At 42.4% G+C, this 23,646-nt stretch overlaps 3 protein-coding genes across 5 annotated transcripts; 1 reads left to right on the forward strand and 2 right to left on the reverse strand.

The window, feature by feature from the left end:
* Nucleotides 1-260: 260 nt before the first annotated feature.
* Nucleotides 261-13,267, reverse strand: LOC114427392 (zinc finger MYM-type protein 4-like). Of its 2 annotated transcripts, none has more exons than XM_028395439.1 (28): nucleotides 13,162-13,267; nucleotides 11,604-12,192; nucleotides 11,360-11,412; nucleotides 11,118-11,267; nucleotides 10,753-10,816; nucleotides 10,437-10,633; nucleotides 10,172-10,296; nucleotides 9,814-10,039; nucleotides 9,490-9,705; nucleotides 9,260-9,410; nucleotides 9,059-9,174; nucleotides 8,594-8,956; nucleotides 8,345-8,495; nucleotides 8,032-8,207; nucleotides 7,757-7,934; nucleotides 7,547-7,660; nucleotides 7,134-7,177; nucleotides 6,500-6,638; nucleotides 3,650-3,762; nucleotides 3,440-3,554; nucleotides 3,092-3,349; nucleotides 2,925-2,998; nucleotides 2,625-2,754; nucleotides 2,381-2,532; nucleotides 2,172-2,286; nucleotides 1,775-2,023; nucleotides 1,580-1,691; nucleotides 261-1,504 (listed from the first exon to the last, which is right to left on the reverse strand). In XM_028395439.1, the coding sequence occupies exons 1-28, from the start codon at nucleotides 13,198-13,200 to the stop codon at nucleotides 1,288-1,290; spliced, it is 4,626 nt and encodes a 1,541-aa protein (XP_028251240.1). In that variant the 5' UTR covers nucleotides 13,201-13,267; the 3' UTR covers nucleotides 261-1,287. The 2 variants fall into 2 exon arrangements, with proteins under 2 accessions (XP_028251240.1, XP_028251239.1); XM_028395438.1 differs by having other exon boundaries at nucleotides 3,650-3,765.
* adprs (ADP-ribosylserine hydrolase) lies at nucleotides 13,249-16,713 on the forward strand. 2 transcript variants are annotated; one of them, XM_028395444.1, is made up of 7 exons: nucleotides 13,249-13,365; nucleotides 14,482-14,735; nucleotides 14,932-15,028; nucleotides 15,169-15,376; nucleotides 15,475-15,662; nucleotides 15,746-15,846; nucleotides 15,966-16,713. In XM_028395444.1, exons 2-7 carry the CDS (start codon nucleotides 14,549-14,551, stop codon nucleotides 16,355-16,357), a joined length of 1,173 nt encoding a protein of 390 aa, XP_028251245.1. In that variant the 5' UTR covers nucleotides 13,249-13,365; nucleotides 14,482-14,548; the 3' UTR covers nucleotides 16,358-16,713. The 2 variants fall into 2 exon arrangements, with proteins under 2 accessions (XP_028251245.1, XP_028251244.1); XM_028395443.1 differs by having other exon boundaries at nucleotides 13,262-13,343.
* Nucleotides 16,714-16,752: 39 nt separating this feature from the next.
* Nucleotides 16,753-23,300, reverse strand: LOC114427395 (b(0,+)-type amino acid transporter 1). Its single transcript, XM_028395442.1, has 6 exons — nucleotides 22,599-23,300; nucleotides 17,868-18,001; nucleotides 17,646-17,775; nucleotides 17,433-17,557; nucleotides 17,273-17,360; nucleotides 16,753-17,171 (listed from the first exon to the last, which is right to left on the reverse strand). The coding sequence occupies exons 1-6, from the start codon at nucleotides 23,298-23,300 to the stop codon at nucleotides 16,941-16,943; spliced, it is 1,410 nt and encodes a 469-aa protein (XP_028251243.1). The 3' UTR covers nucleotides 16,753-16,940.
* Nucleotides 23,301-23,646: the final 346 nt, after the last annotated feature.

Here is a 23,646-nt window from a genome sequence, read left to right on the forward strand (position 1 = left end):
TCAGAAGACAGAAACCCAGACTAAAACAGCAGCTGGAGGGCGATACCTATGTGTTTCATACACAGCCTGTGGCACAGCCGTAGACTGAAGAAAGTTGGACAATCAAACACAAAACAAATACTGCTTGAACACATTTTATCAACTTACATTCATACAATTTCATCATGCTTAAATATAAATCATTTGCCTTGTAGCCAAAGAAATAAAATGGATTTTCTTTTAACACTTGTGTATGGCGATACTGTATGTTGTGTGTGACATGAAACACAGTATTTGGACCTTATGAACATTTCACCTGCTGTCAACACAACAGAGTGAACACTTCAAACTTTATAACTATAGTGAAAAAACAGCAGCTCTCCAATAAAGCTGTATCTCTAATGTCTATCAATGTGGTCTGCAAATGAAACACAGCAAACTGAGCGGGTCCTCCACAAAAAAACAAAAACAAAAACATGTCAGGGCTCAGAAAGACTCACACCTACGGGCAATTTAGAGTGACCAATTAACCTATCAAGCACGTCTTTAGAGTGTGGGATGAAGCTGGAGTACCAGAAAAAAAAAACCCACGCAGGCACAGGGAGAACGTGCAAACTCCACACAAAAAGGCCCCAGTCAGAATCGAACCAGGAACCGTCATGCTGTGAGGCGACTGGGACAATTGTTGGCAAAATAAGGCCACATATGATGAACTATATATAACATAACATCTAACACAACCTCAACTACTGAAAAATACAAAAAATAATAGGCACTGAGTTTGTGTGGATAATTTAAAAACATACTATAAGTGCTGCCACCATCAACTTTAAAAACTCATACAGGTACAGTGAGGAAAATAAGTATTTGAACACCCTGCTATTTTGCAAGTTCTCCCACTTAGAAATCATGGAAGGGTCTGAAATTTTCATCTAAGTGGGAGAACTTGCAAAATAGCAGGGTGTTCAAATGCTTATTTTCCTCACTGTATATACCTTCCACAAAAAGCGCTGGAACAAAGAGGGGCGATCATAAAACAACAATGGGTGGAGTCTGAAACACACCTGAAAGGCTTAATGTGACCATTAGTTAGTAATTAAAGACAACTTGGTTTAACATTCCCCTTTTCCTTTCTAGTAATATCAGGTGTAAACTCGTTGGCATTTGTGTGGCTTGGTTTATCCACAAGTGTCTGTCCACTGTGTGTCTTTTTGTTCTATTTCAAAGCACTGTCAGCCTCCATCTGAGATGACTGATGGGTGTATGGTACATACAGTTGGAATTCACTGTATTCGGCACCCATCCACACTACTGTAAACTGTAACCCTCCACGGTGGCTGAGGCCTGATGCCGGGTCACGTCAGTTTCCTGCTGAACCTCTCTGACAGCCAGAATGCGTGTGAGCATGCTCTGTAGAGTGGTGCTGTCCAGTGGTTGAGGGATGAACCAGTGGCAACTGTTTGTGTGGACATTCTGGTGAGGCTGGAGGTAAAACACGTCGTTTCTTTTCTTCGCAGACTCTGGACTGTTGGATACAGAGAGGATAAACATGTTCAGTTCTGCAGTAGTACTGTCACCTTACTCTGCGTGAGAGTCTCACCATCTAGATAGGTAGAACTGATAGAGTTGGACAGGACATCGAAGGGGGTTGATGACATTTTCTAGAATCTCTAGGTCTCGCTGGTTCTCTGCCTGCTTTTTTTTAAATTGCTCTAGAAACAAGAGACACCGACACCAAAACCCAGTCAGTATTATGAGAGCAGAAGCAAATTATGTACCATCCTGTGACACCCACCTGTGTCTGCCGAGCCAGCGCTGCATCTCTGGTACTGAAGGTAGTGGATTTTGCCGGTTCGACTGGAGGGTCTGGAGCACCGAGCTAAGTTAGCAAAAGACAGGCCTTGGTGCTGCGCCAGGGTGGTGAAGCGGAGGTTTTTGGTGCAGAAGAATAGCAGCGTATTTAGCAACACTATGGGTGAGTATGCACCCAACTGCTTGCACTCCCACAGATAGGACTCCTCAACACGAGAGGGAACAGGGCAACCTGGAAGAGGAGAGACACTGCCTGACACTTTGCAACGTTCGTCTGTCTTCTGTTTGGTTCCGAGCAGGTAGTCACCAAATGCTTTTTCATCTGCAATGAATAATGGTAATGCAATAGTAAAACTGCAGCAAATGTAAAAACAGTGTACCACTAGGTAGCAGCTTAGGTTTCCAGAGTCGAAGCATCACAGTGATCTCTGTGGCAAACGTCCTGTACAGCTCGTCAGTGAAGATGTTCTCTATGCGGCCCTTCATGAACAGATACTGTCCAAAAACAGAGAGAAGGACTAAATCAGTTCATTCAGAAAACCATCCAAACAACAGGCAACACTGCAAACCAGAAACACTGTGTGTGCACCTGCTGTATTCCCAGACAGAGGTACAAGATGCTGTCTGGACTGTAGGACTCCCCGTTTGGCCGTCGAACTTCTCTGATAAAGCGAGACAGAGCAAAGTTCAGCTCAGCAGAGTGGCACTGAAGGATGTCTTCTTTAATTTCAACTGGATCAGCTGCATGGAAGAATTTACAAAAAACCAGTACAGCACAGTTAATGAATGTCAACAGGAAATTACAATAGTAACAGTAAAGGAATCAAGCTCACATTCATGCAACTGTTTGTTGCGTTGGTGGACCCAGCTCATCCAGGCTTTAACCCCGTACAGGTGGTTCAGTTTGGCAGCAGGTGGAGGTGCCACTTCACTGCGTTCCAATGAACCTGTTCGCCTTCGACCCTGGAAGGATGAAAAGATTTGTCATTGTCAAATTCCAAGAGACAGCATGTGCGGTGTCAGCAAGGTGAATACAACTATAAAGACAAAAAGCAGCCTCAAAGGACAATGAATTCTGTTCCAGAGGCTCGTAAAAAAGAATTTAAGTTAATCATGTATCTTGGATGTCATACCCGTTTCCGGCTGGAGGAACCCCCTCTGGGTCTCTTCAGTCCTCGCTGTGGAGCAGACGTCTGATCCAAGGATTCTGTCAATCACACACTTAAAGTCAATTTATAATATTTTAACTACACGCATATTTTTGGTATTGACTATTATATCAAAGTATCTGATATCTCACCAGATGGGAATCCACTTTCCAAGTCCATGAATGGAGAGGAGGGAGGTTGGTCCCTGGCACTGGTGGGTGAAGGGTTGCTTACTGTTTGACTGGTCTCCGGCTGGGCATTGAGCTGGTCATCAGTAGACTCGACGCTCGTCCCTGCGCTCACAGCCGGTGGCATGTCAGCTTGCACTGCCTTTACAGTCTTCTCATCCTCACAGATTGTAGGAACGACCCCTTTAAACTTCATGTCTCCACTAGTAGAACCGCTTTGGTCTGTAGAATCAGGATTGCAGTAAGTGTAGGACCTTGTTTTTTAAAATTATGACAGAAACTACACTACGACTCCACTTTCTAAAACCTCACCAGTGCTGGAAACATTGTCTTTCTTTGTTTCTTCTTTCACACCATGAAGATCTGACTGGACAGCTGCATCTTTCATTTCCTTGTTCTGTAGTGGCACTACCAGGGGTACTGGAACCTGGAAAAAAAGTTTCTTTCACTGCTGCAAGCACTCAATCCAAAAATTAATCATTCAAATTTCATAAAATGTGAAAGTGATGTAACAGAACTTACAGGCATGGGCACAGGCAACAGAACAGGTGTCTGCTGGGGGAACATGTTCATAGGCACTGGTATATAGACTGGTACTGGGACTGGAACCATTAACACCTTTACATTCTCCTCTCCTGCTTAGGATAAAAAGAAAAAGACTTTTACAAGTCAAAAAAATACAGATCATATAAAAACATAAGTTACAAACTAGTATCTACATATGCAGAGTCTAAAGGGAGTTGGCTTAAAGTAAATATCTTTAACATTAATTACATACTATTACTACTATACTGTAAGTCAGTATTTATAATACATTTAATCAAGTTAAACATTTGATTATACATAATCAAATGTTTGACACATGTATCAGATATCCACTCAAATGTAAGTGCAAAGGTCTGACCAGTAGATGTCGCTGTTTTCACTGTACTAAATACTTTTTAACTGCGATTTAATGCTTCAAAGAAGCTTTACCTTGAACATTCTGCACTGTATATATAGTTTTAGTCTAAAAACACGCAACTCATTTTTTAGTACACTAAGAAGCCGGAGCAGCACAGAAGAAGCAAAGACTTGAGTTGTTCAGGCTTGTCAGTGGTTGATTTTCATGGCATGACACTCGTTACCATGACGCTGATGAAATCAGAGGCAACATTAGAAGTCTTTTTTCCTCAGATGTAATTTATTGACTTTTTTCCAGATACCTTTTAAAACAAAGAGGAAACGAAGTGGAAAACTTAAACATGCACATAGATAAAATTACAAAAAAAACAACTACAAGATACAATGAGATGTTAAAGCAGTACAATATGTAATACAAAACTGGGATAAACTCAGGCTATCGCAGGCCTTGGTTGGCTTGCTTTGGATGATTAGAAATCAACCTCAGTTGACGTGTTTGCATCAGAAGACTTTATAAACCACACATTCATATTTAACATTGAACCATAGTGTAACAATACTAATAAGTTAGCTGAACATCCAAGTGAATGCTGTTTCCTGACTCAGAGAGTCAAGTAATTCAAGTGACTGCAGATCTTAGCCTCATATGAGACAGATGGGTTACCAGACCCAAGAATGACTGGCTGGTGATTTTATTTCATATATTTCGTATTCTCTGTCCACCAATGTTAAAAAAATACAGCTAAAACCCTGCACAAACCATATACTGTTTTAATACTGAATATTCAACATTTAATTCAAAATATATGAATGGATTTGAGAACAATTTCAGCTTGACTGAACCAGGACTCATTTTATCCTGTTGTGTGCGCCACTTGAACCGGTATGACATATTTTTGTGTGCAATTGAAGGGTGGGTACCCATCAAAAAAAAAGGCAAAAAAAAAATCCATTCACACAACATACACATATAATTAACATTAGATTTGTAAAGTGTAGGATTTCATGGCTGGGCTCAGCTTTAATGACATGTTTTGACACTTACTAATTAAGTAAACATGTTACAGTACGATGAGTAGTATTTGACATTGCGTGTTAAAGACTCACTTGCCTTTCCCTTTTACAATCTAATACTCAAGAGAGCCATGCATATCTGTTCCTGCAGAGTGAATCATAAATACTGCAATCTTTGTTATAAAAAATATGGAAACAACCCTTTAAGTGCATCATTTCTCTGCACTAGTTTGCAAATAAAAATGCAAAACATGGTTTATTTTCTCTCAATGAGGAAAATGTAAACAGACAACTGCAAAATAATAAAAAAAAATTGTAGTAGTGTAGATGTGAACACAGCCATTTAACCCTGTAGTGGTTTTTATCTGTGTCCAAGTTCATGGAAGAGGATAGCTTCTTGTATCAGCAGGTCAGGAGGCTGTGGAGAGAAAAACTCGGGTGACAAACTCGACCCTCTTATGAAGTCAGTTGGAAAATGCATATGAAAATGTTCACCTCGTCATTTTGTCTTAAACAGCATTTTAACGACAGTGCACTATGCACAACATCAAATATCAAATACAGCTGTGGCACAATCTTTATTTGTCACATGTTTAAAGCATAGAATTATGATTCTGTGCTATTCAGGAGGCTCACCTTGTGTTTCCAGTTCAGGAACAGTTTTGTAGATCAGTCGGGTGTGGTAGAGTTCAAAACAGGGAACCGGACAAAGGCTAGGCTCTCCTGAGCATGTCTTACAGTAAAACGGCGTCTGTCTCTTTGTTGTCTCAGTTTTGCCCTCACAATGTTTCATGTCCTCCTCATTCTTCTCATCAGGAGAAGTTTCTCCTTTCTCCTCATCTAGCTCTTTATCTATTTTCTTTTCTGGCTCAGCAACCTCCTCCATCTTCTGCTTCTTCCTCTCGTGGTCTTCCCCCTCCACTCTCTTCCTCTTGTGTTGCGAGCACACCTTGCAGTCAGAGTCAGTCTCCCTCATTCCCAGGAAATGGCGTCCTGTTAGGCGTGCTGGCACGCCGTTACACGGCTGAGGTTCTCCCTGAGGTTTAGGTGACGGCGCCGGAGATGTGGATGCTTGAGTGGATGGTTGGTTGGTCTGCGAGGCGCAATCTAGCAGAGCTGGTGCAATTATTACAACAGCTAATTATGAGCCACAAATTATTAAAAAGAATCAAAGTGCCATTTTTTGTTATGTTTTTGATATCTATGTCTTAATAGAAAAACATTTTTCTACTATTTTTTAAGTTAAAAGAAGATCGACATCACTGGATATGATGTGTGGACTCGATATTATATTCAGTAAAGCTTTTGGCTAAGTATAAATATATCAACTATATGTTTGGTTTGATCAAAAGAACTCACTCTAAAGCAGTTTTAAAGAGGTTTTAAATGTCTGTGCAGACAATTTGTCTTCACTTGAGAAGATACCCTACCCAAAGAAGTGTTTTTTGTATTTACCTTCTGATTCCGTGGAAGCTGAGGGCAGCTGGCACATGCTTTCTTGGTCCATGGTGAATGGTCGACACAGGACTGACTTGTTCTTCATTTGGCGACGTCGGGATGTAGGCACACGCATGGCATCGGTCTGAGTACTGGCCTGGACATAGACAAAATGAGAAAGCAGTGTATATTTTGATAATGTATTTTGTGCACAGATGATAGTGCTAACTTTAAGGTGGGGTAGGAGATTTCATTCTGATGCATTTTTTGTTAAATTAGTGTAACTTCTCTTTACAATCCGATAGCAACCAATTAGTTCGGCAGTTTCCTATTAAAACGAAGAATATGAATCATCTGTGGAAGCTATAAAATGCTAAAAACATCAGCCAATCCTCCGGGTGGACCCTGTGCGGAGTATTGGCTGGTTGGCTGCTCTCTTCCTGCTCTGCGCGCACCAGAGAGGTATGTGCATGATGGCCGAAGTCACAGACCGCAGCTCCTCTTCAGGTAATGCGCGTCTATGTGGTTGGGAGGCGTGGCTTTGGGGTGTGTGTTTACTTTTGAAATCTGGCTGACTCTCACTGAGTTTTCAAAATCTCCTACCCTACCTTTAAAGGACTTCCAAAGACACACACACACACTCAATACATACATGGCCGAGGTTCTTGCCGTCTATGTTGGAGGTTGGAAGTGCCCCTATAAAACAATTAAGATGAATTCAATGATTTTATAAACACATTCACACTACTGTATATCAGCTTATTAAATTGAATATTTACAGGATTTATCTCTGTTTAGCAACAGCACAGTAGCATGGGGTGACTATTAAATACACTTAATGGGATGGGACATTTTCACAAATACTGCCACCATCTTCTTTTCACACTATGTAAAGTTTGGTACCACTAGATGGCACCAAACAAAACATCCTCATGAGAACAACAAGACTAAATAGAAGAAATCTGAAATGCCTTTCTCAGAAGGTTTTCATAGATTTAATACTTCGTTCTATGGCCTCCCATTCCATAATTTCATTGGCTTTGAAAGCAATGTATATAAACTAACCAGTCAGAGCAGTATCTGCTGACACATTGGGCTGAGTGGCAGAGCCATTGGCCAGTGAGACAACATCGGCTATGATGGGGTTCATCTTTGAGGGGTCATGGGGCTGAGCTGGAGCTGAAAGAGGAGGGGAATGAGAAATCAAACTCAAGATAGAGAAAATTACTTTCTTTAAAAAAGAGGTTAAGGTTTGAGTAAAACATCAGAATTTACCACGTGGTGTTTGTAGGGCTGTCCCGGTACCATTGCTGCTGGTGTGCTGGCTTGTCTCAAAATGTAGGTGGCAGTAGTGCAGGAGACAAGACAAGTTACAAAAGTTACGAACTGAACCCAAGCACTGTAGTTTTTCAGCCATGTAACCCTGTTTCCTGCAACTGTCACAGCGACCCATCTGCAGAGAAGAACAAGGAAGAGAGAACAGAGAAAAGAATGAACACACAGTAACACGTCAACGTAATACACATGTAGCATCAGTGTAGTCTTCTTACCCCGTAGTAGAGCACAGTGTACTGGGACATGCAGTGGGGTCTACAGAACTCCTCCATCTTGCCTCCATAATGACTGTGTAGCATCTTATGACTAATGCCAGCGCAATATGTGCAAGGACGCCAGGGATGATCCTTATTATGATATGTCACATCATTTTTGAAAACTGACTTACAGCCTGGAACACAAGATGATAGTGTTTGTCATACATCACAGATCATCAATTACTAATTAAAAGGTAGTTGTATGTATTATATTATATTATATCAAGTCAGTTTTGTCAAGACTGACTGAATTTACAAAAATGTAACTCACTTTCACTGCAGAAGACAAGGTCTTGCTGGTTGTAGTTGATTGTGTCAAAGATCACTTTCTCTTGTTTACAACATTCACACATTGCAAGACTACTCTTCTGGGTTTTATACTGATCACAGCAGGTTCTACAGCAGAACATGGAAATACGACCCTGCAGGAATAAAAATGTGCTACTAGTTATCAGTGCTGAATTAGTCATGCGGTCGGTTTGGTTAGATAGCATAATCTGTATGAGACTGTGACCCTTACTTGGTGGCTGAATAGCAGTGGCTTGGAACTGAATGATTTGCTGCACTGATGGCAGGTCAGTTTGGAGCTGTCACCAGATCCAGCCTCTGCTGGTTTCACTGAATGACTAGCAGGCATCCTAGTCTGAGCCTGTCCTGGGACAGAGGGGGAGGACATTGCTGTGTAGGGAGGCACTAGTGGGGGCACTGAGGTATGACTGGGATGATTGCCTGCATAAGGGGCTGAAGATGGGTAGTCCTGAGGGATGGGAGGGACTGAGCTGGCTCCGGCGGAGGGTCCCGGTTTGGGAGCATCTTTGACAGAGTGGTCCCTGAGAGAGGAGGTTCCATTGGTTAGGTCTGGTTGAGAGTTGTTGCCAGATGTCTGCAAGAAATGTGAAGGAAAATGAACAAGAAAAGGTTTTGATACACAAAATACACAAAATCTTCATCAACATATTCTGTTAGATGGCTGCTGATGCTTTACCCTGTATGTAGACACGCAGGCGTATGAACAAAAGTTACGTATGGTTCCATCCACCATGGCCAGATGATACTGAGGAACAGCTGAGACCTTGCACAAGCAGCATGGGAATGGAGTACCTACAGGAGTCAAAAAAGGTTATGCGATTATTCAACATTGGTAGTGATAAACTGAACCGCACCCCTTTACACGAGTGTGTCATACCAGTGAGAGTATTTTGGGGTGGTCGACTCTGATCCACACAAGTAGTTGAACAGTAAAGCTGAACTTTGCCCTTGTGGTCTCGTTCCATGGTGGTGGCAGACACTATTGAAATCTTGTGACAGTGGGCACACTCGACCGTCTTTCTGCAGGTCTGCACAAAAAAGAACTTGTTTTTTTCTCTGGTCATAAATTTAGGAAGAAAAACTGTAAACATAATCACAGATTTCTACCTGTTTGTATGTGCCAATACAGGTCGGACTACAGAAGTTGAGTTGAGATCTTTCAATTGTGAGTGTCTGACAGGAACCTGAGTTGCTATTACAGTATAGTCCACAGCCTTCACAGCAGTTCATGGCTAAGTGACGCATCTTTCGCCAGGTTACAAAACAAGCATTACTACAGAGTCTGTGCAGGCGACCTTGATGGGTGACCTCATGCTCAATTTGCTGTGAAAATGCACAAAGGAAAAAAAGTTAACACCCACATGCAGAGATAGTGGGAACGTTATCAGGCATATTGGCAGTAAAATTATTATATATTTGAAACACTCTTACTTTGTTAGTGACCTTGCAGACACTACAAATGGGTTTATCTGGCTGACGCTCCACTGGTTTCTCAGGCGGCTTCTCAAACTTTCTCTCCAGTCGTTTGTCAGGCCGTTTGTCAGGAGTTTGTTTCTTTTTGTGTCTAAAGACAGACAAACAGAACTGGCCACAGAAGTTCATTAAGTTCCCGTCGTCTCCAGGAATTGTGATCATGTCCCTGGGCTGAAGGATCTCCCTGTAAAGAGAGTAACAAGAGAATTAAATACAGCAGTCAAAAAAGATATTTACAATCAAGTTCTGAGATACATGTGTTAAAAATGAATATCCTTTAGAGTATTATTGGCTAATCCAACTGCCAAAGATGTACCTGTTGCATTGGAAACAGGATCGATTCTTGTTGGTTGGAGGAAGATGGCCTGTCAGACACACTGTGGAGCAAAAGAGCTGTGTTGACCCTTTTCTTTGGAAAGCTGTTTGACCTTTCAGCAGAACCTGAAACAGATCAGAGAACCATAACCATACAAAAAGATACATCATTTCAGCCTAATATTATGTCCGGTGATTTAGTAGCAACAATTTGCTTGTTGTTTAATTTTCAATTAAACATAAGCAGCACAAAGTTGCAACATTACCTTAGAGCAGCCACTGCAGCGAACACTACCAGGAACGTGGGGTGGAGGGGGGCGTGGAGGTACTGGTGTCATAGCCTGCAGTGAGGTTGGGACCGCGGCTGGTGGTCTGACTGGAAAGGAAGCCATGGCTTGTAGGAGAGTTCCTCTACCAGGGATGAAATAGGCTGTTGGAGGAGGGGCTGAGATCGCTGCTGGCACTGAGTGAACAAGAGGGAGAAAGAAATAAGTCTTAATTAACCACCCACAGCTATTGCTCTGAAATAAAATGTGATGTTATAGTAAAATACTGTCACAGCAAACAAGTAAGTAAACTTACTGGTAGGGGGTGCAAAGGCATTCCCTCCACCTACAGAGTAAACCGAGCTGATCCTCAGCTCTTCCTGAAATGATCACAAATTGGTTAGTCCTACCCTCCTTACCATGTACGACAGCGATGCTGTTAGTTGTGGTCAAGAAAATGGCTTATTATTTCTTCATTTGAGAGTGTCTGTTTTCTGAACTTACATAAAAAAACATGATTTTCATACAGCATACAGCATAGGGCCATCAGGAGGCCAAACCCAAATCTAATTACTTGCTGCAGGAATCATTTCATATTATTCGGTAGGAAAATAACAGCTCATGAAGTACAAGTGAATAAGAGCAGAAATATGGTAATCTACTTCCTCTATTCATACCAACCTCCTCATGCTCCAGCTCCTCTTTGATCTGTCTGATGGAGCTCTGAGGCAGTAAAGCAGCATCGTAACCCTCATCAATAGGCTCATCTTTAATGTTGAGGCTAGGCGATATTGGAGGATTACTGTCCTCTATGGGAGCTCTCTCTGACGTCTGAAAACAAATTCAAATTGGTAGTAAGTATATTCAGAAATACTACTTGAAGAGTTAATGAAGGCAGCTACTTAACAGTCACAACATATCACCTGTCCTTCTTGGCTGTCTTCAGTTTCCTCTGCCTGGTTCAGGCCACCTCCGTCTAATGTAAAGGTATAATATAGGTACAATAGGTATATTTTTTTCAAAGTTAACACTACACACATACAATATGAGAGCAAATTATAATTAGTAATCAAGCTACAGATATATTGAAGGTACTATCCTCATAATGGGCTGTTGTGATGAATATTTTCTTTTAAAACTGTCCTGATTCTGAATAGACAGATGTACCTTGGCTGTTTTCTGGAGTGTTGTCCTTAGATGAGTGGGAGGTGGTGGCAGACCCACTGCTGGCTTCCCTCTCTTGGTCTTCAATGGCTTCTCTGTGCTCACGAGGAACAGAATCACCTTGAGCTGGGCTGTTTTCCTGTGTTGACTGGCTTCTTTTTTGGTTGGCCTTACTCACGTCAGCATCCTCAAGTGTGTCCATTGGCAGGGCAAAATGCCAGGCTTCATCTTCTTCCTCTTCTTGCTCATACGACGTAAGACCATCGAGTGCGTTATCAAGAGCTGCACCCCCGCTTCTTCCCCCTCCTGCTTCGTTTATTCCCAACTTAAAGGAGGGGTGTTGGTCAGAGGACAGCGAGTCACTGCGAGGAAAGGCCGACCCTTCTGCCCCCTCATCCATCTTTTCGTCTTGCCTGCTGCTATTGCTATCTTCTTCTACTGGCTGGTGTTCCCCTTGTCCTAAGGTTTCATCTTCACCCTTCGCTTCATCTTGACCGCAGCTCTTGGAAGAGGTGGCCGAGCCCGTTGAGGAGTCAGCAAACTCCCCAAGCCCCATAACTTCATCAAACACTCTGGACAAACGCTCTTCATGCTGAATACAAGAAAACAGGTTCTTTAAATTAGAGACTATGCAATGTTTTACATGTGTCATGTTTTAACAAGTTTGTAGAATCAGTTTTCACTTGCCTTTGCAACTAATTTTCAACATAAAAAACATTTTAGTGGATATATTATGTTAATTGACATATTCACATGTAGTTTAGGACATTTGGTATGATGGACAGGTTCCACTAAGGTGACAACCAGAGGTCATCCAGACTTTTTGATCTGATTTGTTTAGTCTTTTACTGTTATGTTAGCAGAAAACAAGTACTTTGCAATATGCTTTACTACAGAGCAACTGTTTGTTTTACATTTGCAAAAATAACCATATGTACTTTATTGAAGGTTTGCTGATAGCTTGACCACTGAACTTGTACACTTTAATGTTTTCAGATGATGCCTTTTGGTTGCATGAGGCCTTCTGCTGTGTAATTACCTGTATGAAGGGGCGTCCTAATTAACTCAATTTAAATGTCAGCCATATTTATACATTTAGGTATACAGATAATATAATCGATTAAGTCCGCATTGTAACTGCTTGCGTTTTCAGTTAAAACACCATTACAACACATAGCGTCAACAAAATCTGTTCTTATTGTTCAAAGCAGCCCCCGACCATGCAAAGGCTTTGTCAATCAGCAGTCAACTGCAACACAAAGTTGAAAAGCTGTAAGTATAAAAGCTCGTATGGTTCACATAAAAGGACTGCGATACATGCTCATTATCAATCAAAGTGTTAATTTGGTGAAGATGATGAAGCGCCAAGCATTAGCACTAAATAGAAAGCAGCAAGATGTGGGGTTGTGGGCTAACTAGCTAATGCTAGCTTAAATATGCACATATCGACCGGAAGCTGGCCTGTAATAACCGAATGTCACAATATGTGCCTAGATGAGCTAATCGGCTGAGCTCCCAGGAATGTGATGTTATGACTGTAGTCCTGATGTGTATTTCTTACCTTTATTCGTTTAAGTCTGAATTCTTCAGATTCCGCCATGTTTTAATTATGCTGCAGACGCCGCGCTTCCAAACGCCCACCTCCTCCTCTGAGGGTTACGGGTCATGTATGCAAGCAGTTAGCAACAACAAGGATGCTGCTACTCAGCGAAGAGAGAACTAGGTTGTCGGCGGCTAGTGGTGGTACGTTATCTGTGTACAAGCTGTAAGTGAAACGTCACCATCAAATGTTTTCGATTTAAGGTTACTTTTTTGTATAATTCCAAAACGAATGGTAAAATAGGGGATAGCGTTACCGTATTTTGGGAAGGGGGGCATTTGCCGACTACGGTGGCCGAGAGAGGTCAACATGTACAGAAATCGACCAACAACACATGTGTGCGCCTAAAACAGCCTGACTTCGCAACCTAGTGTTTCACACCATTAAATAGGCTCTTTTCATCACAGAATGGGCCTTGGAATTAAGAATTACTTTATTAATCCCCGTGGGGAAATAACCTTGCTGCACTGGTCACTGCCTTACTGGCCGTAAGTTGTTATAAGTGGAGTAAGTCGTGATATAAAGTTTCATTATGTGAATAATTTTCGTAGCTTTCAGCGCGCTAAGCTCTAATGCATCATAAATACTGTTAAATCAGAATCGCTTGTGTCAGACACATTGCAACCGTTCAGGGTAAACCTCCTGTCCAGGAAGGGGCGAGCTTGACAAACGTTCCGTTTTAACGTAAAGTTTAGTATAGTTCCGCAAACATAAAATCACCCCTGTTACTAGGTCTTGTTTATTTTTTGTTAATGCGTTAAATGATTTTGTGACTCCTAAAAGAAAGTATATCTGTACAAAATATACATATTCATACGGTTTCATTGAATATTTTTTGTATATCTCTAATTTACATAAATACATTAGTTTAAGTGATATTTAAGACTATTGAATTCATTGGTCGTTTTTTATTATTTTTTTTTAATCAAACTTGTGCACCGTCTCTGCAGTTATGTCACCATTGATGCACCGTTAATTTTGTGTTTTAATCGGGGAAATAGCCTACCCAAAGCTTCATTTAAAAAATTGTAATGCGCATTTATATCATCTACTACGGCAGCCAGTTTCTTGTTATGTTTAGAAATAGAAAAACCAGAACAGACTGATAAGTGCCTATCAATTCGAATCCCTTCTATGTAATATTATTTCTATGTGGTACACCTCTCTCTGTTCAAAAGGGGTCAAACGGGCGTCAAAGGTTTCCCGGAAGCAGTTCAGAGGTAGAGTCGAGGAGACATTTGTTGTTGTTTCTGTTGACATTTCATTGTATCCACCCCGTAGCTGTCTCGTCAGCGGACCGGTAAACAATTTTCTCGGCCCACGTTAAAGGCTCTTTACCGGTGGATGAATGGCAATGACGGCAGTAAGAGCCGTGGCCGTGGGCGGGCCGGCGTCTTTGTCCCGGTTCAGGGGAGCGCTGGTCGCGGCTGTGGTAGGAGACTGTGTCGGCGGGGAGTTTGAAGGAGCAGAGGAGGTTCCCATGGAAAATGTGCTGCAGCACCTGAATAGTCTGGACGACGAAACTAAAGGAAATAGTAAGTGAGAGGATGTGATTTAATTCCATAAGCAGCCACACTAGTATACTAGCAATGAAGTATTTGACGTCATAGTGGAAAATAAATTGATTTATATATTAGTAAAAATGTAGTTAAACGTGGAGTAAAGCAAGGAGAACTACCAACATTATGTACACACACAATGTTTGAGTAAAGAGGTGTCATGTGTGTGCAGGTATCCTGGACTATAGTGATGACACAGCAATGGCACGTTGTGTGGTTCAGTCTCTGCTCACCCGCACAGGTTTTGATGAGCAGGACATGGCTCGCAGGTCAGCAAATGCACCTTACCTACCTTTACATTAGGTCTTCTACAGATTTTATATGTATGACTGTGAAACTATTGCTTCAAGGCTTTTTAAATGCATACATGCATACATACATATAATATGTTTTGCCTGGCTTTTTCCAGGTTTGCCAAGGAGTACAGTGCATCCCCAGGTCGTGGTTATGGTTCAGGAGTAATCCAGGTGTTGAAGAAGCTCTCCTCCCCACAGCTAAGTGACGTGTATCAGCCGGCTAGGGATCAGTTTAACGGCCGGGGCTCCTTTGGGAATGGAGGGGCCATGAGAGTGGCCCCCTTTGCGCTGGCTTTTCCTGACATAGCTAATGTCAAGAGGGTTTGTAAACAACACATTCTATTAGTGTCTAGATAAGCATCTGTATATAATCAGTTTGTGTATCAAAGAAGAAATAACTTCTTCCCTTTCCTCTGTAGTTTGCCCGTCTTGGGGCCATGCTGACACACTCCTGCTCTCTGGGCTATAATGGGGCAGTGCTGCAGGCTTTGGCTGTGCACCTCTCCCTACAAGGAGCTCTAGACCTGCCTCAGGAGTTCATCAGCAAGCTAATCAACGAGATGGAGGAAGTGGAGGGTGACAAGGCCGCACTTAATGATGCCAGAATGTGAGTACTTCATGAATAAGGTGAATGTTCTTCTTGCTGCATTCACTCTGTGATTATTTTGTTTTGATTTGTTTTTTTTGCAGCTTAAAAGAAGCAGAGAAGCCATTCTGTGAGCGTCTCCGCAAAGTTAGATACCTGATGAATCAGAGCAAGGTCAGCATAGAGGAAGTCATTTCTGAACTAGGTTTGTATTCTGTTTGTCTTCAACTTGATTTCTGGGTTTAGTCTAGGTTTACACAAGTCTTCGCATCATCCATGAATTCATTCATCCATGCTTTCCTGTCATTCAACATTTCCCTGCAGGTAACGGCATAGCAGCGCTCCACTCTGTCCCCACTGCCATCTTCTGTGTCCTTCACTGCTTGCAGCCCCGGGAGTACCTTCCAGAGAGCTACGGTGGCCTGGAGAGGACAATAGCATACAGTTTAGCCCTGGGAGGGGACACAGACACCATAGCCTGCATGGCTGGGGCCATTGCTGGGGCTCACTATGGCATAGAAGCCATTCCTCAGTCCTGGATTAAGTGCTGTGAGGGAGCGCAGGATGCAGACATGACCGCAGAGCGGCTTTACATGCTGTACCACCAGTCGTCAAAGGGGGGAAGGGGTGAGACTGGGGAGCAGAGCTGTAAAGACAAATCTGAAGAGGCTTCCAAGGCTTCCAATTGTACAGAAAAGAAAAATGGAGCAGAGTGATGCCTTGTTGGATTTTGACAAAAGCAACTCTCATACATGCAGACATGCAATAAGGATACAAAAGACGATTTGATCGTTTAAGACTTTTTTCGGATCCGGGTGGTAATAAGTAAAACAAAGCTTGTTCCAAACTGTCCACATGCCATTTATCAAGTAAGAACCAATAGAAGCTGAACTTAAAAAAAACAGCAAACTGTTGTCCAGTGTTTCTTTTTAGACATGTTCCATCTCTCTTCTCTGTTCATTTGTGTTGAACAATCTTTTGTCTGGTGAAAGTTGCACTATGAATTGGCCTCGTCTTAATTTATCCTTTTGATGGATAATAATTATTTAATAAACCTTTTTTTTTCAATCCACACATTTGTAGGAGTGTTTGTGTTGAATTTAAGATCCTCAAAGCACATTTGTTTCAGCTCTATTTTATTAGGCAAACTTTTTACCTGATGGGTCCAGTCGGAAAATGTTCTGGAATTAATTCTCTTAATGATCTGGTCAACTTTTATTTGACTATAATAAAATGTCAGCAAAAAAAGAATGCATTTGTGCAGCTAATAGATCTTATGGTATACAGATACACATAAAATCACAGGTTTTTCTCTGCCGGGGCCACCTCTAAGAACAGCTGCAGGAACACTGTTAACTTAGTCAACAGTCCTGGGCAGAGCTTGTAATGAATGAAAGGTATGTAGATTATAACTCCACTTAAGATAAATAAAGTCACATAGAGGTACTCAATCTGAGGATTGTCTATGATGGGTGCCAGCACAAGGAATATCGCTGCAATAAGGACCAGTATAGGGAGTATAATAGGAACCTGTGGAGAGAAGAAGAGATAAGCATGACAAGCAAGCTGTAAAAACCTTATCCACAGTAAAAAAAAAAAACATTTTGGGAAAAAAAGCATGTGATACTGACTTTGTACGGCCTTGGAAGCTCTGGTTTCTTGATTTTGAGGTAGAGGAGTCCAGATAGAGTGATGGCATAGAAAAACCAGGCAGTGAAACTGACAACAACAACAGAGACAATCTGTAAGTTTAAAAAAACAAACAAACAAACAAACAGAGCCAGTTCTTACCTGAAGTAGTTGACAATGCTCTGAAAGTCTCCGGGGATCAGCACCACCAGAGAGATCACAGTGGTGAAGATCAGTGCTGGTGATGGAGTCAGTCTGTGAACATGAGCCATGGCCAGAATATCTGGCTACAAAACAAACACAGGTCTGGGTGGCACTCTCTCAAAGCTATATTTTAAATCAGATTATATATTTATAATGCAGATAGACTGTTACCATGTGTCCTTCCCTGGCAGCGACAAAGCATACACGGCCCCCACTGAAGAACGTCCCGTTTAGTGAACCAAATGCAGACAAAGCTGCAGCCACAGACATGATCCACCCCCAGCTGCCTAACACCTTATTTCTGTGGGGAGAGGGATGGGTTTTTTTTTTGTAAAAACTGCAACTCAAACTATTAATCCGAGTCTGCAGCTTCAAGATAAGGTATTGTCTTACCCCCAGGTAACCGCTACTGCACTAGAGGACATGAGCTCTCTGGGCGTCATTACAGTCAGATAGCTCACATTCACCAGCAGGTACAAACCAGTCACCAGAGAAATGGCTATCAGAACTGCTCGGGGAAGATTCACCTGCGCAAAGGAAAAAGCTGTTTTATTACTGGAAGTAAGTAGAAGATTTCTCTCAGGAAGTCAGCATCTTGGACCCCTAGAAATAGAAACTCATCACTGTCAAAGTAGCAACCAGCTTCTTCTGTTGGTGTTGTATGAGTTCAGATCCAAATCCATTTACCAGCCCATTTAATGATAAATTCAATGAAATAAGAAAAAATATTAACTTCCTGCAACTCATTAAAAGGTGTGCTTTTTAGGAATGTATTTTCTTAAAAAGTACACCTGAAGTGTCCTCATTAAACTTACAGTTTAGCATAGAAATAAAGTTAATGGATCATCATAGTACGAATGAAAAAACAGGAGGTTAAAATGCAACAACCTGGCCTGGTCTTTTGAAATACAGACATTTGTCCTACATACTGTAATTGTGATCAATTCTGTCATGTAAGTAGCAGTGTTACCTAATATGTAAGCACAAATGCACAATCCAGGCCCTCACCTCTGGATTTTGTAGCTCCTCGGTGACATAGTTCAGGTTGTACCAGCCAGCGTAAGACCAGAGTCCCTGATAAAACGCCATTCCTAGTGTGCTCAAAGAGTACTGAGTGCCTTTAAATGCATTCTCAACTTTTAAATTTTCCACAATCATCTTGCTGCTCTGAGTGACCTCCACTATCCCTCCTATGACAATAAATGCCAGCGTCACCACCTTGGCCACCAGGAAGACCACCTGGATTCTGACAGCAAGTCGCACATTCAGGACGTTGGCTGTGGAAACGACCAAAATAATCAGAGCTGCAGCACACTTCACAGCCAGCTGAGGAGGCTGACAGCCTGGGTAAAAGGGTGCTATGGCATACTCTGCAGTACTAATAGCCACTGCTGCAACGCTGAAAGGCTTCACCACCAGGATAAAAGTGATAGCTGCAAAGAAAGAAGGGAATGAACCATAGATCCTCAGTATGTAGATGAACTCCCCTCCAGATTCAGAAATGACTGTCCCAAGCTCGGTGTAGGACAAGGCTGCAAACATAGCTACAGCTCCAGAGAGGGTCCAGATCAGCAGGCTGGCTCCAGGGCTTCCCACGTAGGCCAGGACAAACTGAGGCGACATGAATATACCGGATCCAATCATAGTTCCGGAAACTAGTGCTATACCTCCAATCAAACCAATTTCCCGCTTCATTTTCAGGGCTTCAGCTTTTTTGTCCACCATGGCTGCAGGGATCACAGAGCAAAGACGAAGGCAGTATGTGATCTTTTACACACTACGGCTAACCAGGTAGTAGTCAGACAATACAGACTCTGCTTATGACTGGCCAAACAGTTACTGGCCAAGGGGCAGTAAAAACTGTTAAATATACACTAGGTTAATTTGGCATAAATTCTGTTGTTCTCATTTTGCAGTAGGCTCTTGACTGTAGCCTTATGAATCAATAAAGACATATCTAATCTTATCTTACTATACAAAGCATTCTGGCTATGATCTTGATAGCTTCAGCACAGAGATAAAGAAAATACAACGAAATATATCAGTGAAAACTCTTACTTCTGGATGTTTCAGCTCTTCAGTTAAACAATTCAAAGTGTTCCAGCCATCATAGGACCATAATCCCTGATAGAATGCCATTCCAATGTAGCTGATACCAAAATTTGTTCCCTCAAAGGAGTTCTCCAAGTTCTTCGTCTTGCCCTGGAAAAGCATCACAATGCCACCCAGAACAATGATGCCCAGAGCCAGCACTTTGACGACCATGGAAACCACCTGGATGGTGGTAGCCAAGCGCACACTCACACAATTAACTATGGCCAACAGCAGGATGCCTCCTGCAGCCACGCATTTCACAACCAGTTGTGGAGGAGTGCAGTCGTCGTAAAAAGGCGCCACAACATATTCAGCAAAGCTCAGAGCAATTCCTGTTCCACTGGCAGGTGTCATGACGATGACGAAGCTGGTCACAAACGTGAAAGCCACCACTTTTCCTGCAGTCCTCAGCATGTAGATGTACTCGGCTCCAGACTCTGGTATGACTGTGCCCAGTTCAGCATAGCTGAGCCCCCCAAGCATGGCTATCAATCCACAGCAAGCCCATATAATAAGACTGGCACCTGGGCTGCCAATAGAAGATAGGACATACTGTGGGGAAATGAAGATCCCAGATCCTATCATGGTTCCAGCAATGAATGAAACAGCTCCTATTAACCCCACTTCCCTCTTCAGATTGAACCTCTGTTTATCACATCCCATTATTGGAGAGCTGCAGCTTCCTCTGTTGCATTCAAGCAGAGACCTTGCTGTAGATGAACTACCCACTGTTGGGTAATGCTATACTCATGTCATCAACAGGAGGTGAACATACCAGTAAATAGCCACAAGAAAAAGGTGTGGCATGGCTGTTTGGCTTCAGGACAAGGATAAACACTCATCTAAATGAGTTAGTGGAGTGTTTTGTCTCCTGTCTTACAATGGTATAAAACAAAAATAGAAAATAGACAAATATAATGATAAATCAATAAATAAATGCTGCTACACTCAGCACGAGAAGGTTTCCATGATACCACATTATCTCCTAATTGCCACATTACTGTAAATTCTATTTTGAGAAGCTGACATCACAGAGCCGCAGGCCACAGCCGATTTGTGTTGTTACACAGAGATACACGTGTGCATCCTTCAGCCGACAACAATGTCTTACAGACTCTGCTTATGACTGGCCAAACAGTTACTGGCCAAGGGGCAGTAAAAACTGTTAAATATACACTAGGTTAATTTGGCATAAATTCTGTTGTTCTCATTTTGCAGTAGGCTCTTGGCTGTAGCCTTATGAATCAATAAAGACATATCTAATCTTATCTTACTATACAAAGCATTCTGGCTATGATCTTGACAGCTTCAGCACAGAGATAAAGAAAATACAACGAAATATATCAGTGAAAACTCTTACTTCTGGATGTTTCAGCTCTTCAGTTAAACAATTCAAAGTGTTCCAGCCATCATAGGACCATAATCCCTGATAGAATGCCATTCCAATGTAGCTGATACCAAAATTTGTTCCCTCAAAGGAGTTCTCCAAGTTCTTCGTCTTGCCCTGGAAAAGCATCACAATGCCACCCAGAACAATGATGCCCAGAGCCAGCACTTTGACGACCATGGAAACCACCTGGATGGTGGTAGCCAAGCGCACACTCACACAATTAACTATGGCCAACAGCAGGATGCCTCCTGCAGCCACGCATTTCACAACCAGTTGTGGAGGAGTGCAGTCGTCGTAAAAGGGTGCCACAACATATTCAGCAAAGCTCAGAGCAATTCCTGTTCCACTGGCAGGCCTCATGACGATGACGAAGCTGGTCACAAACGTGAAAGCCACCACTTTTCCTGCAGTCCTCAGCATGTAGATGTACTCGGCTCCAGACTCTGGTATGACTGTGCCCAGTTCAGCATAGCTGAGCCCCCCAAGCATGGCTATCAATCCACAGCAAGCCCATATAATAAGACTGGCACCCGGGCTGCCAATAGAAGATAGGACATACTGTGGGGAAATGAAGATCCCAGATCCTATCATGGTTCCAGCAATGAATGAAACAGCTCCTATTAACCCCACTTCCCTCTTCAGATTGAACCTCTGTTTATCACATCCCATTATTGGAGAGCTGCAGCTTCCTCTGTTGCATTCAAGCAGAGACCTTGCTGTAGATGAACTACCCACTGTTGGGTAATGCTATACTCATGTCATCAACAGGAGGTGAACATACCAGTAAATAGCCACAAGAAAAAGGTGTGGCATGGCTGCTTGGCTTCAGGACAAGGATAAACACTCATCTAAATGAGTTAGTGGAGTGTTTTGTCTCCTGTCTTACAATGGTATAAAACAAAAATAGAAAATAGACAAATATAATGATAAATCAATAAATAAATGCTATTTTGAGAAGCTGACATCACAGGGCCGCAGGCCAGAGCGGATTTGTGTTACGTTACAGAGATACACATGTGCATCCTTCAGCCGACAACAATGTCTAAAATTGAATTCTCAGTTTTGCTCTGATTTTTACACGTCTGTTTACAGTCTAATTAATGCAGCATTCATTATTAAAGGGGAGCTATGATAACAAGTTCACAAAAACAGCCAACAACAAAACAACCATCAGATTAGAAAATTCACCACGCTACAGCATCCAGCCCAACCACGCATCCTCGTCATTCCCTACAGCTTTGGATAACTGCTCCTTAGTGCGAGCCTCTAATGACCCTTCATCTGACCATGCAGTCAACCACAACGACTCATCCTTTTTTAAAAGTGGATCATGTTAAACACAGACCCAGGACCTGGTAAGACAACAACACGTGAGTCGTGAAGTTAATGTTTGGTGTTGCTCATCTAAACCACGGCTCGATTCAGACCTCCCCTCACATTGTATACCTGTTTAAACATTTATAGGGTCATATATTCTAGCTTGGATGTTATCGTTTTAATGACTCTCTGCAGCAATAAACAAACTCTTATCCACCTATTGTGTGTGTGTGTGTGCAGTGTGGGGGGGTTGGGGGCACCAGCCTCTGAAACAGGTCAACATTGTCAGGTTTTACACACAGGTTTCACAGCTCCTTACTCACCTCTGGACGTTTCAGTTCCTCAGTCACATAATTCAGATTGTTCCAGCCATCATATGACCACAGTCCCTGATAGAAAGCAATTCCAATTGGATTGATGCCCACATTTGTGTTCTCGAAGGAGTCTTCAAAGCTTTCATTGTTCCCTCTGATTAGCATCACTGCACCACCTATTATGATGACAGCAAGGGCCAGAACCTTGGCCACCATAAAAAACACTTGAACTGACATTGAAAAGCGAACATTCAGGCAGTTAACACTGGCTAGAACTATAATTGCAGCTGCAGCCACACACTTCACCAGCAGCACTGGAGGGGGGCAGTCTGAGTAAAAAGGAGCCACAACGTACTGAGCAAAACTCAATGAGATGCCAGCAACACCGGCTGGTCTCACAAATAACACTGAGCTGAAGATTAACATGAAAGCGACTACTGGACCTGAAGTCCTGAGGATGTAGATGTACTCTCCCCCTGATTCTCTGATCACAGTGCCAAGCTCAGCATAGCAAAAAGATGCCAGTATAACCAGTAAACCACAGCAGGCCCACACCACCAAGCTGGCTCCAGGGCTGCCAATGCTGTACAGCACTGTCTGTGGTGACATGAAGATCCCCGATCCGATCATTGTCCCTCCAATGAGGGACACGGCTCCCACCAGACCTACTTCCCGCTTTAGGCTGAGTTTCTGCGTTTTGTCATCCATCATTAATGGCAGTTACAGACCGTCTCTTTTCTGACACCTTACCAATGAACACTGCAATTATGTGGCCAAAGTCACTCTTGCGTCAACTCAGGAAGTTAATAATTACGTGGGTGGGTCATACAGCTGTTTGGCTTGGTACCTTACGTTTTCAAGGGGATCGGTGTGTCTGTGATGGCACCACCCCTTATTAAATTCCAGTTTTGCTGATTTTTACATGTATTTTGTCTTTTTACAGTCTAATGAAAGCAGCATTTTGCTGTTTTTTTGTCGTTGTTCTGAGTGGCCATGCATCTTTCTTTTCTTTGAAGAGGTCAGAGGTACACCTGAGTACAATGTGCTCAAAGGCTTG

This window comes from Parambassis ranga, chromosome 22 (assembly GCF_900634625.1).
Source record: "Parambassis ranga chromosome 22, fParRan2.1, whole genome shotgun sequence".
Lineage (NCBI taxonomy): Eukaryota > Metazoa > Chordata > Actinopteri > Ambassidae > Parambassis > Parambassis ranga.